At 38.9% G+C, this 12,892-nt stretch overlaps 3 protein-coding genes across 4 annotated transcripts; 2 read left to right on the top strand and 1 right to left on the bottom strand.

Moving 5' to 3' along the window:
- The first annotated feature begins 457 nt into the window (after positions 1-457).
- On the top strand, positions 458-2,454 carry LOC110751409 (uncharacterized). The gene has a single exon (XM_021951882.2). It carries the CDS (start codon positions 940-942, stop codon positions 2,011-2,013), a length of 1,074 nt encoding a protein of 357 aa, XP_021807574.1. The 5' UTR covers positions 458-939; the 3' UTR covers positions 2,014-2,454.
- A 270-nt stretch (positions 2,455-2,724) lies between these two features.
- LOC110751410 (Prefoldin chaperone subunit family protein) lies at positions 2,725-4,650 on the top strand. Its single transcript, XM_021951883.2, has 6 exons — positions 2,725-2,874; positions 3,099-3,128; positions 3,275-3,376; positions 3,638-3,745; positions 3,975-4,029; positions 4,413-4,650. Exons 1-6 carry the CDS (start codon positions 2,783-2,785, stop codon positions 4,479-4,481), a joined length of 456 nt encoding a protein of 151 aa, XP_021807575.1. The 5' UTR covers positions 2,725-2,782; the 3' UTR covers positions 4,482-4,650.
- Positions 4,651-5,198: 548 nt separating this feature from the next.
- On the bottom strand, positions 5,199-10,367 carry AGO7 (Argonaute family protein). 2 transcript variants are annotated; one of them, XM_021951878.2, is made up of 3 exons: positions 9,689-10,367; positions 8,026-9,265; positions 5,199-7,872 (listed from the first exon to the last, which is right to left on the bottom strand). In XM_021951878.2, the coding sequence occupies exons 1-3, from the start codon at positions 10,029-10,031 to the stop codon at positions 6,414-6,416; spliced, it is 3,042 nt and encodes a 1,013-aa protein (XP_021807570.1). In that variant the 5' UTR covers positions 10,032-10,367; the 3' UTR covers positions 5,199-6,413. The 2 variants fall into 2 exon arrangements, with proteins under 2 accessions (XP_021807570.1, XP_021807571.1); XM_021951879.2 differs by having other exon boundaries at positions 8,026-9,262; positions 9,689-10,365.
- Between the last annotated feature and the right edge of the window lie 2,525 nt (positions 10,368-12,892).

Raw genomic sequence — 12,892 nt, 5'->3', positions numbered from 1 at the left:
AGTGAAAACAAAAACTTGAAAGTGAAAAGAATTTCAAATATATTTCAATTTTTAATTTTTGTTTTCACTTTTGTTACTCCTCCCCCCATCTCCGGATCTTCCCATCACATCTTCCCTCTCAATCTCATATCCACTCTTATTCTCACTTCCATTTCCCCTATTTTTCTTCTATACTCTAGCACACAAAATTAAACAAAAATTGAAATGGTTATCAAACAGGCCATAAATTATTTTTAAAATAATTTCAAAAATGAAAACTAATTTTAAAGTCCACAAAATAATTTACAATAATTAAATATAATTAATTATGATTTATTAAGTAATTTATGAAATTAATTAAAATATAATTACTAATTAAATAAAACTAAAATATTACTTAATTACAAATATTAAACTAAATAAACTACTTTTGTGTAAAAAAAAAAAAACAAAATTAATGCACAAGTCACCGTTTTAGATACCTCAGGCAGTGAAGCTGGCAGCTCCACACCGTCCGATATAAAAGCCCGACCAAGTTAAACACACCGACGCGCAGAAGAAGCCCAAAAGCCACCTCGCACGTTTCACAAACACAAAGAAAGAGACCTTCCATATCTCCATGAGAGTCAGAGCTTCTCTCAACGCCTTCTTCTTCTTCCTCCAATCCCACGCAGAAGCTTCGCGAAACGCCTCTGGATCATCGTCCCCAATGTGGGTTCCAGCTTTGAAGGTACTGCACCGTCTCAATTTCGTTACTGCCCAGATCTGATTCTCGCTTTTGTACATCACCTATACTGCTGTTAAAGCTTTTCCATGTAAATCTGCCTTCTCAGCTATCACTCTAGAGTTAAATCTAGCTCTGTTAGATCTTTCATTCTCATCACATATATACATATAATATATATAGATGTCATAATTTGTTGAATTGGTATGAGAGATTGATTCAAGAAACAACGAGAAATGGAAGCTTATACTGAAAATTCCCCAAGAATGAGATTGGATCATTCAAAGAAAGAGGGATCCGAAGAAACCCATTTGTTGAGATTTGAGTTAGAACCTCCTGGTAACGATCATAGGTTCCATCCAATGAATGCTCTGGAGATTTTGAGGGAAACTGTGAGAATTCTCCGGTACAATTCGTGGGGCTTTTTGGGCATTGCCGCCTTGCTAATTTGCCCTTTGTCTGCCTTGCTTTTGTCGAATTTGCTAGTTGATCAGTCACTTGTAAAGAGACTAACCATTAGGATGTTGTTAATTGCCAAGTCCAGTGGCCTCCCTTTGAGGGATTTTATCAGTCATTCTTGCCAGAGGTTTGCTGAGATGGCTATCTCATCCACTATGTGCTTTCCTCTGTACATCACATTGTCATTGTTGTCGAAAGCCGCCGTGGTTTACTCTGTGTATTGTAGTTACTCCCTGAAGAAGTTTGATGTATCCCAGTTTTACTTAATTATGTGCAAAATATGGAGGCGGCTTCTTTCGACGTATGTGTGGATGTGTATGGTGGTGGTGGGTTGCCTCATCTTGTTTTTTATTCTTCTTCTTGCTGTGTGCAATACATGTTCCATATTTGGGTTGTCACCTCCTCATATTGTATATGCTGCAATGGCGGTTGGCCTCATCTTCTCGGTTATTTTTGCCAATGCTATTATTATTTGCAACATTGCTATTGTGATCTCTGTGTTGGAGGATGTCTCAGGACCAGAGGCATTGGTTCAGTCTGGGGTTTTAATCAAGGGCCAGACTCAGGTGGGTCTTCTGATATTTCTTGGATCAACAATCGGAATGGCATTTGTTGAGGGGCTGTTTGAGCACAGAGTGAAGACGTTGAGCTACGGAGATGGGTCTTCTCGCATATGGGAAGGTCCTCTTTTGGTGATCATGTATTCGTTCGTGGTGCTCATCGACTCCATGATGAGTGCTGTTTTCTACTTCAGCTGCAGATCTTTTAAGATGGAAACATGTTTAGACAGCGAGTCTCATTCAATTTTGGAAACCATAAACTTTTCTGCTGAATCAGTTGGTATTCAATGACACCATAATTACCACCAGCACAACCTTTTTATTCAATAATTATGAAGATGGGAGCTCCTATACAAAAAATTAGGATTTCGTTGCCGGTTCGTGGTACCACCTGATCAAACAGTGCAAACTTGTGCCTTGGTAGAACTTTCAAGGCAAGGGTTCATGGCAGGAGGTAACCTCAAGTGCATTTCAGCTAGTTGACATATGCTTCATCTGAGTGCAAACTTTTACTTCTTGAGGGAGATGGAAGGAAGGATGAAGAATGAGAGAGGTATCTGAAGGTCTGGTAATTGCAAAGAATTGATGTAAAAGTGTCAATTTGCTTCAAAAATGAATTTACAAATCCATAGTTCAATTAATAGCCTATATATTTTTTTTCTCCCACACTGTGCCCGACTAGTGTCATTAATACATGTAGTCAAGCCATTTATCAAAATTAAATTTCCCCTCTCTCTCTCTCTCTCTCTCTCTCTCTCTCTCTGTGTGATTTGAGCCCCAGAAGACATAATTGGGCCTATGCCCCGGTAAGCCAGTAAGCCCATTCGAATTGGCCCGAACGAAAAAAAACATTTGAAAATTGGGTCCACGAGAATTGTTACACGCTTCTAGCGTTTTCTAAGAGTAATACGACGTCGTTGAAAAAGCTAATAAAGTTAATCATCCGTTGGGTGGATGCCACCGACGGCTGAGATTAAGACAAAAAGTAAATATAAAATTTATAAGAAGAAAAAGAAAAACACAATCGCGGAAATATTCTTGAATTTTTGACTTGGGACTCATGGAGAGCCACCTCCAACACAAAATACAGAAATACGAGGAATTCGTGGATGGACGCCTCAAACCAGACCTTGTTCGCGCCATTGCTCAACGGTACCGTTTTAATACACCTCCGACCTCTGCTTTCCCGGAAGCCGTTTTCCTAGGGTTTTGTTATGTGAGCATTACCCAGCTCGAGCAGAGCAGTAAATGCATAAGCTTGAGTTTGCTCTCATGCTCCGTTAGGGTTTCTTAGTTGCTTTTCAAGTTGCTTGAAGAACTGGTACCCTGAAGTTGTAGCTTATTTTGATAGCTTTTTTCTGTTTCTTGTTTTGCAGGGACAAGGTGTTCGAGCAACAAAAAGTTTTGTATCCTTTTCGCTTTTCCTTATATTCCCCTTTTTAATTTTGATTAATTTAACCTAATGGATCAATCGGAATATCGAATGCGGTGAATTTTGCAACCCCGTTTGATGATCTTTGCTTGTTAAAAGTGTTGACTTGACTTTTGTTAGCTCGGATTTGCGGAACAACATTGAGAATTTGGAGAAAAATAGTGTAACCAGTCTTAGGACTTTGGTTAACCTTGGCTCTGAAGTCTATATGCAAGCTGATGTGTAAGTCTTATGATTTTTTTCCCTTTTGTGTGCTCTCACTCTTCATTGAACTTCTTTTATGGTACTCGTTGTTCACTTTGTTGCTCTTAGTCACTGGTCCATGGGGCTAATTACAGAATCATGCAATGGACTTTTGTATTAGAATTGTTACATGTTACAATTTTCTGTTTACAGTTGTGTTCGAATTGCTATTAATCCTGGTTTTGTTTCATCTTTGATATCAATGGTGTCTTACCTTTTCTTTCTTCTGCATGTCTGCAGGCCGGATACACGACGCATATTTGTAGACATTGGACTAGGATTTCATGTGGAGTTCACCTGGTCGGAAGCTTTAAATTACATATCTCAAAGAGAAGAAAAGATAGCCAGGTACAAGCTTTTGTTTATAATTTTTCGAAGTTGGTTTTCTTGGAAGATTTTATTATAGTAGGATGCCTTGTAGAGGATAGAAACATAATCAAACTCGTTGAAATCTACTAGATTTTTGGGAGTTATCCTACAAGATTTGTTCAAATTCTCCCTCTGCCCTGTTTTGGTACCTTCAATCTTCTTTTTTCAAGTATTGCCCAAACTTAACGTATCAAATTCCTCTCTGTAGGCAAATTGAAGAGTATACTAACCTTATTGCATCAATCAAAGCCCAGATAAAGCTGGTATGTTCACTTCCATTGATGCTTTCTATTTGATTATTTCATTTTTTTAAATGTTGACAAGGTTGCAGAAGTGGAAATTGTTTAACACTCTTCAAATTATCTTATTTTGGAAGGATATTTTCTCTGCCTTCATACTACTATAGGTGTTCCTAATAACTCAAATATTATTTGCTTCCAAGATAGAAACTAGAAGGCGCAGACATTAGATAACGCAAGGATTGAGCCTTTTTTTCTCCCTCTTTCTGAGCTTTTGAGTATACAAATTCTTTGTAGATTACGCAACTATGCTACAGAAAGTGCTGTACCTTGATGTAGTTGAACAAGTATATTACGCTTTTACTTTTCTGGGTTATGAAAACAAAAATATTACACATTGCTTTCAGGTATGCGAAGGGATTCGAGAATTACTCCAGCTTCCAGCAGAGAAACGTGCCCCGGAGCGAATTTTTTGACATCAACAACTTATACTTCTATGTCGTATGACTTGCAAGTAAATCAAAGACTGCTAGAAATGCTTGACCATCAACTAATGTAAACAAGATGATGCTTAAGCTACCTTATTAAACCATGTCATGTTTCAATGAGGAGAGCATTTTCCTTGGGTTGTTTCTTGGGCTTCAATTCACATGTCATTTATTACTCCATTACACGCGGTATCTAGCAATTCGTAAAGTTGGCCCAACCCATATCAACAGCACAAAAACTCAAACTTCGCAATCCAAAGGGTTTCTGTACCTTCAAATGACCTCTCATGTGGCATGTGGATATCTACAGTGGGCCGAGCTTGAATTCAAGATTATGCCATAATGAATAGAAAATTAGAAACACACACAAACCAATATCACATTCAGAAGTTTTTTGTTTTTTGGGGGTACAGTTTTCACAATCTTTAAGCAATCACATCAATGGGGAAAAAAGTATTTGTTCCAGTTAAAACGGTCAGAGACTTGAGCTGGCTCTGGATGCCGCCTGAAAAATTCGTCTGGTTTGTGCCCAAAAAAAATAAACGGAGATGCCTTTTCTTGTCACCTCACCAGTCAATAGCCTGCACTGCAACTTGGGGTAAAAGGAGAGAATCCAAAATAAAAAAGGTTGCATCACCGACATCAATAATCCTATTCATCATCCTACACTCTGTTACCCAAAGGCTATATCTTTTTCGCCTGCAGACATATCCCATCACGAAGATAACAACTTTAAGCAACATCTTTCATCTGTTTTCGTATTTGTTCGTGATTTATTTTCCACGATTTAATCTCACATGTTTTCCTAAACACTTAAAAAAGAGAATGGAATTATTTTATTTATTTTTTGGCTAAGAAAAGTATGGATTTTCTACAGCACTACACTACAATGACTCAAAGATGCTTATTTTGTGCAGGCTTGCAGTTTCACCATGCCAACAGAGAACTTGGTTAAGTTGAAAAGTGGGGACAAGTGATACATATGACATCTCCATCTATCTATAGACTCTAGAGAGGTAGAGAGAGTAGAGGGTACATTGGCCCCTACCACACCCTGCCAAAACCCACGTTGTGTCTCTGTCCTTCTGTATCTTCTCGTGGCCGTGCAGTACTTTAAAGTATTTGTCTCTGAAGAAGTTTGATGCAAGAGAGAGACACGAAGTGAGGGGAAAAAAGCAATGGAGAAATTAATGGTGGGAAAAAGGCCTTGCAAAGCTGAAGAGACAAAAGGGGAAGTCCAAAGTCAGACTTGGACTGCCTTTACTTTAAATCCCATCCTTTCTAGGCTTTTGTTTTCTTCCTCCCTCCTCTACATCTCTCTCCTCTCTCTCCTCTCTCTCTCTCTGTGTCTGAGCTAGGCTCTGTCTGTCTGTGTATTATTCGCTCAATTGGGCTGGCATTGCTTCAGATTTTCAGTGAGTGGTTAGGTGAGTTGAGTGTGTACCATCTATTGGGGGCCACATAAAAAATGCATCTTTTCTTTTGTTCAAGTATTTTGCTTTTCCCTTTCTATTCTTCTTGCCCTTGCATACCTGCATGCATGGTAAATAGCTATGTCTACATGTAATTACACTGAAAAAGTCAATGTCACAGGTGAAGAGTGCCAGTAGATCCTCCCTTTCTTCTTTTCTGTCTCCCCAGCAATAAACTGATTAATCAAGAAATTAATGATACAAAATGTAACAATTGTTGTAGTTAAGTTATATTGTTTAAACATAATGTGTTTGTTGGGAACATGAGTTATGTTTCATCAAACTTTGACAGTGTCAAAGGAGGGCCTGCAAATTAATCATAGGTGGGAAGTAGCATAGGCAATGGATCAGCTTGTGTTCTGTTACATTGGACTAACATAATCTATGTGGCCTTCCTATATAAACCAATGAATTAACTGCCATGCAAGGAGGTTAAAGGAATTAAAATTCAGCAGTAAAACATGAGTTTCCTTACATTCTCACTAAGTTTTGGTAGTTCCATTTCCTTTGGAGGGCCAGCTCGGGAGAGTGTGCAACCACTTCTGGTGTAAGCTGTGGACTCTGATCTGTCAAGGTAAAGCCTACCTCTATATGCAGCCAAGTGAGCATAGTAAGCCGGAGGCACCAGAGAAACTGGCTTGGTGCACCTTACATATGTGTAGCAAAGAATGTTAACCAGTTTCTGTAGTTCGTCTGAAGTGAACTGGTTTTCATCCCACAATATGTGGTAATGGGTTGGCCTACTTGTTCCCTTAACACCCCAATGACTACAAAGATAGAAGTCAAACTCTTTTGGATGAGTGATCACAGTATCCACAACAGTTCCCGGGGGAATGTTTTCGTCCAGTAACTGGTTCTGCCTGGAAGATGGATCAATTTTGAAAGGAAACAACCTTGTGTGATGCCTCTTCTGAACCACTGCAAATGTTATAGGAGGTGCATAACCAGGAAATTTTGAGCATGCACCTTTAATGGCTTGCAACTCCTCTTGAAGCACTTTATAAAATTGCGTTTCACTTACCCCGTCTCTAAAGAAAACTATTCTCTTTGGGAGCTTGCCGACTTCCTGGTAAAACTCATCCAACAATTCTTCTGTCATTGTACCAAGATCCTGGATGATTTCTTGTCTATGTGTCTGAGACCTCATTCTTGAAACATACTTGTTTGCTGCTGGCCAATTCATGCTACCAACCACAGCAGCAACAGAAGGACTAAAATCATCGAGTGGGTGTGGATGAGTCACATCTGCACCCATAAAGATCACTGGCTCATCAGTTTGAAGTAGCCGGGGGATTTGAGATGGCAAGGAATTGTACAAAGAAACTGTGCATCCTCCAACTTTTGCATTGATCTTGAGAGCCAGATTTGCCAAAAACTGTGAACCCAACTTGTCAATGTTTGAGTACAAGCAGCATTGGCTTAAAACCCCAACACTCGTATCCGCAATTCGCTTGAGGTCTGCATAGCCTTTGTGCTTTCTTTCCATTACACATATAAGCAGCTGCAGATTGTTTGATGCAGCTCTTTGGATTCGTTTAAGCTTAGATTCTAAAAGAGACACATTGTTAAGGACTTGGGATGGTTCAAATTGGGGACTAATAATTGTGTTTTTATTGAGAAAGATGCCCAACTGTTCACATCTTTGAGATAGCTGGTGTACGAATTTTGGAATGCTGTTCTTCTGATCAGGGGTTCCACCAAAACTAATCAATGCCCACCTCTCGATTCGAGTACCTTCAAACACATGGCTGCCCAGAAGATTCCACTGGCGATCATGACGAGACGGAATTAGGTCTCTTACATGTCCACCATCTCCAAGCTTTAGCTTTGGAGGTTGAAGAACTCTTCCTTTCAATCGCGTCATTTCTCTTGAAACATGGAGTTTGAATTCTCTTTCCTGAATGCCACTGTACAGAAACAGAAAAAAAATGAACATCTAAAGTTAATTACAGAGCAAATTGGGATACTTTCAAGAACAGAAACTAAGATAGTATTACTCAACCTTCAAGGCAATTCACAACAAATTTCCATCAGAACTTTTTTAGAAGTTGAAAAATTACCTTGTTGGTCCAACAGGACCTCTCATGACTCCATCTATAATCGCTTTTCGTTCTTTTGGTCGTTGGCAGCCCATTTTAAGTATCCTTGCAGTCTGATCATCTGACAGCTTCCCAAGAAACTTCTGGCCTTCACAGATCATACATAGCTCCATTGGAAGATAACATGGTTTACTCCTACTAATCTGCAAACATGGCAAATTCCTGAACTGTATATCATAGTTATAGTGATCCTTGAAGTAAGTCACCAGCCTCAAATTCTTCCCATCCCTATCTGCAAACCAAAGATTTTCAGTGGCTTCCTCGGTTAAGCCAAAAACCCGGTATCTCTGAACAGTTTCTCTGTGGCAAACAAAGACCCTGATGTTCTTTAAAGCCCTCTCCACTTCTTTCCTTTCTCTTTCAGTTAAACCCCTTGTCTTCCTTTGAGAAAGGTCTCGAAGAAACTCAAGACGCTTCTGCAAGTATGAGATCACTCCAACGCTTTCATGGAAAGCAGTCACAGAGAAATCTACATTGAGAGCTAGTCCTTGTTGGGTTGGTCGAAGGCTTTGAAAGAACCCTCTCAATCCCACAGCTCCTCCTCCAATATCTTTAGTCCCTCCCATTGAACTTGAATAAAGTGATCTTCCCACAGGTATACACTTCTCCAATGGGGCCTCCCTCAAAACGACATCCAAGGCATGGAGATAATCCTGAGGAAGGGGCTTCCAGTCATCCCCTTCCTTGCTCAGGTAACTACTCAATTCCCTCCCATCAATCTTTGACACCAGTTTGATATTTATACGAAATAGTTTAAGTTGTTGATGCTTCTCCTGGAAACCACTGAATACTCCAATTGGCAAGCTTGGCTTGCTTGTGGGGATGGGGAGGCTTATATAGAATTCAAGTCTATCACTTTTGAATTCAACCGGGCTGTAAAGATTCTTGCGGCCATCATAAGCTGGAATAGCACCAGAGAGCAAAGTTGAGTTATCCTCTACCAGTTTTTGTTTGATCATTCGAGCAACTTCCTTGGAGGGATTAGGAGAGATGTCAACATTGTAATGGAAAATTCGTTCTGATGAATCAAATTGGACAAGAAAATGGTTAGCTAAGAGAGAGATAACAGTTCCTTCTACACCACCAGAGTCTGGTCTCCTTGCAGTCACTATTGCTTTTCCTGTTCTTGCACATGTCAACTTCCTTACATCTTCTCCTTTGAAAGGTGAACTGGTTTGCTCTTGGAACCCCTCCGAAGCTGCTGATTTTTAACGGAGAACAAGGTTACTCATAAAACTGTCAGAAATGGAGGAATTTTAAGCCCAAATCAACAGTAGATGGTAGAACTGGCAACAAACATCAGTTTTAGCAATTTTCTTCTCATTGCAGATAACTATATCTATCCAGTTCTATATCAGAAAGTCGCCATTGAATGGACAAGAACCAAATGTGTAAAACTGAAAGCAAAAAACAAAACTTTGAAAAAGAAGAAGAAAAATCATATCCATTTTTCAGCCTACGCTTTTGCTGAGTGTGTCCTCCTGATAACCTCAATGAATAAAGAAACATATCCTCACAAAAACAGAAAACGAAATAGAAATCATTGCATACATAGTTGCACTTCCAAAGAACAAACATGCAAAGAAAGGGGAAATAGCGAAAAGCAGAGGGCTTTGATACTTACATGGTGAAATTGTGGCTGTGGACACTTGGGTTTCTGAAGAGGCGGCAAAAGGAGCATTATTGAGCCTGCATGAAGGTTTCTGCAAATGGGTTTTTGATCTGAAGTTGTAGTTTTGCGGCAGAGGTGGAGTTAAAGCTAGTTGCAGAGGTATTGGAGGTGGGAGTGGAAGAAGGGCTGGGTAGTAATATCTCTGGTACTGATTCTGGTTGCAGAAACCAAACTGGTTTGAGTACTGTATTAGTTGATGCTGATGGTGATGCTTCTGAGGGTTGGCTCCGCCCCTTAGGCTTCTGGTTTTGGTGTGGCATTTCTTGTTACCATTGGATTCTTCGGTCTCTTCCATAACTTGATTGAGTGAAAAAACAAGAATGAGAAAGCAAGAGAGGTTTTGAGCATGTGAGAGAGAGAGACAGAGAGAGGGAGATGTGTTCTGTTTGTGATATCAGTGGGAAGATGCCTCAGTAGAAGCTGTAGTTATTGCAGAGAGAGAGAGAGAGAGAGAGAGAGAGAGAGAGAGAGAGTTTGGGTTTTAGTTCCAAAATCCCAAGGTTCTTTATGTCGAGCTCTGAAGAAGGTATGATTCTGGTGAGCATAGTTTGAAGGGAAAAGTGGACTGATGCCTTAAAGAAAGGTAAAACGCCCAATCAATGTATTTGGGTAAGAGTAAAACTAGAGAAACCAATTTATTCAAAACAAAACACCCTTTCTGGTCAATTGACCATCTGTCAAAACAAATAGGTTCTTTCTTGGACTTGTTCCTTGAAAATGCTTGCAAGTCAAAATGAGGAGGGAAAGGCTTGGTCTTTTAAATAAAATTTAATTGCTTCTGGTAGTGATTAGGCACTCTCATCTTTTAGACTTTCATTAATTCATATCTTGTACTTGTTCATTCCACACTACAAATTTACAATTCATAATATTTGACTGCCTTTTCATCCCCCCTTTATTTTAATGCATCATTGTCTTTGAATACGGACATTTTGGATCTTTTGGAACCATTTTATGGGACCTGAAAATATTAATTAAGGTTGAAAAAGTAATGGAGAACAAACCAGTGAATAAAATACATAATTTTGGTGGGATAAGTCAGCATTTGAAACCGGCAACACTTGAGAGCAACCCTTCGTGAAGGTTGTTCATCACATAGGGTTTAATTTCTATATTAATTTGTTTTTTTTTATTGATACGATAAAAATTCAAATTTAGAATTCCTTTTAATATTATAAATCTCTCTTTTCTAAGTCTTTTGATATTTTTCCTTTTGTATTTCCCTTTTGTTACTACTTCCGGCCCTCCTTTTGCCCCATCTTTTGTGAACATGATTAGTGGCAAATTGATGAGAAGGGGGCCATTCATGCACTTGGGAAGGTGGGGTTGTTTGAATGTTAAGGATAAACATTGTTGGAATGTGGTGATGGGACAATATGATTAGTGTGGAGCCTCTACGTATTTAACTTGTGTTCAAGATTTGGACCACATCATTTCCATCCACTATGTCCACTGTTTCTCTTTCCTTTCTTTTGTTCTTTTATTTGGAACATATAATGTCCATTGCTTTAGTTTGCGTTATATGGATATTGACAAATAATCTTTTGAGTGTACTGTGTACAATTACCTACCTTACCTAGACGAAAAAAGAAAGTTGAGCCCAACATTTTAAAACTGGGCAGTTCTTGATAATTTGGTGCAAAATCCCAAGACTCTGTTTTTTTCGGTTACATTGAAGTCGAAGGGGTTCGAACTGGGGTGCCATAGGAGAGAGAGAAGCCACCACCACTGTAGTGGGATCCCATTGGCAAAATCCCAAGACTTTCAATCACCAGCAAACCCTCGAAAAAGCTGTTGTGGCTTTCTCTCATCTTTAGCTTCTTTTATTTCTTTTTCCCATCCTTTACTCTCTTCATTATTGCCAAATGAAAAGACCCCATCTTTTCCAATTCATTTCCTTTTTATTTTGGGCAGGAATTTCCAACTATCATATCCTTGAAAGTTATGTTTTTAGCCAAGAATGGATTAACCCAAAACAAAACTGTTAAAAACTGGTTTTGGAAACATGTGCATATTTCTACAAATTCCCTCATAAGCTGCCCATGTCTCAAGGGTGGCCGGAGCATATTCTGGATGTGCATGATGATAAAATGGAAAACAAAAGGAAGAAAACGAAACCAAGAAGAGGAAAATGCAAATCCAAATTGGATACAACCAAGAAACAGGGTAAAACAGAATGGGGACAAAAGATCAAATCCTTCCACTGCAACAATGGAAGGCAATTAATTAAAGCAACAAGAATATATAGTTGAATCAATCTGATTGAACCTGTCGTTTGTGCTTTTTTACTGTTGAATATGGCTCTTATGCCCATAAATAAAAAAAACATGATTAACAGAAACTACTAATGCCCTTGAAGTTTGAATTTCCATTGGTTACTTGGTAGGACTTGTCGTGACGCTATCATAGACGTTGATCTGTGTTTAATTTGTCGTGGAGTTTACAATCATCAACAATTGTGCTAGCATCATGCCGCCGCTATCATAGATGTTGATATGTGTTTAATTTATCGTGGAGTTTACAATCATCAACAATTATGCCGCTGCTATGCTAAGGGTCCTCTCTCATCCATTGTTTTCGTGCCTGCTATATTTATAATTTGCATCTCCAAGAGGGAGTACGCAAAGGAAGTAAGCAAAATTATACTATAACAACCTAGGTGGTATGTTGTCAACCCGTTTTATTTGCCTCAGAGAAAAAGTTCACCCCCTCTAAAGGATTAAGCAATGCAGTTATACACAAACCATTATCATATGATTAATTTTTGTATTTCATAAAAATAGATGAGAGGTATAAGATGATATTTTATTATAAAAAGTGAGCCTCGATATACTTATTCATTTTGAAGTATGCAATGTTGCCTCGTTCGGGAGGAGGGGAGAGGGGGGATGAATTTGCCTGATAGGACTTGTCTATCATAGTCTTTGGAAATGTGTTTAATTTACCGTGGAGTTTAATTGTGTCATCAACAATTGTGCTACGCGCCGCTATGCTAAGGGTCCTACTCATCCATTACTCATCCATTGTTTTTCGTGCCTGCTATATTTATAATTTATTCCCTCATTATTGCGAAATCCTAGAGGTCATACAAGATTCTCTTAGCTAGTGGTTGGAAATTTGGATTCTTATTAAACTTAAAAATATAATACTAGTTTT

The sequence above is a fragment of the Prunus avium genome, chromosome 1, assembly GCF_965620075.1.
Source record: "Prunus avium chromosome 1, drPruAviu1.hap1.1, whole genome shotgun sequence".
NCBI classification, from domain to species: Eukaryota; Viridiplantae; Streptophyta; class Magnoliopsida; order Rosales; family Rosaceae; genus Prunus; species Prunus avium.
Note: the sequence above shows the minus strand (reverse complement) of the source record. Positions and strands in the feature narration are given on the sequence as shown.

Excerpts from the sequence above, each read along its gene's own strand:
- LOC110751409 (XM_021951882.2), top strand. The coding sequence starts at position 940 with ATGGAAGCTTATACTGAAAATTCCCCAAGAATGAGATTGGATCATTCA.
- LOC110751410 (XM_021951883.2), top strand. The coding sequence starts at position 2,783 with ATGGAGAGCCACCTCCAACACAAAATACAGAAATACGAGGAATTCGTG. Across the intron at positions 2,875-3,098 it reads GTTCGCGCCATTGCTCAACG|GGACAAGGTGTTCGAGCAAC; the intron begins GTACCGTTTTAA and ends CTTGTTTTGCAG. Across the intron at positions 4,030-4,412 it reads TCAAAGCCCAGATAAAGCTG|GTATGCGAAGGGATTCGAGA; the intron begins GTATGTTCACTT and ends CATTGCTTTCAG.
- AGO7 (XM_021951878.2), bottom strand. The coding sequence starts at position 10,031 with ATGGAAGAGACCGAAGAATCCAATGGTAACAAGAAATGCCACACCAAA. Across the intron at positions 9,266-9,688 it reads CACAGCCACAATTTCACCAT|CAGCTTCGGAGGGGTTCCAA; the intron begins GTAAGTATCAAA and ends GTTAAAAATCAG. Across the intron at positions 7,873-8,025 it reads GGTCCTGTTGGACCAACAAG|TGGCATTCAGGAAAGAGAAT; the intron begins GTAATTTTTCAA and ends GTTTCTGTACAG.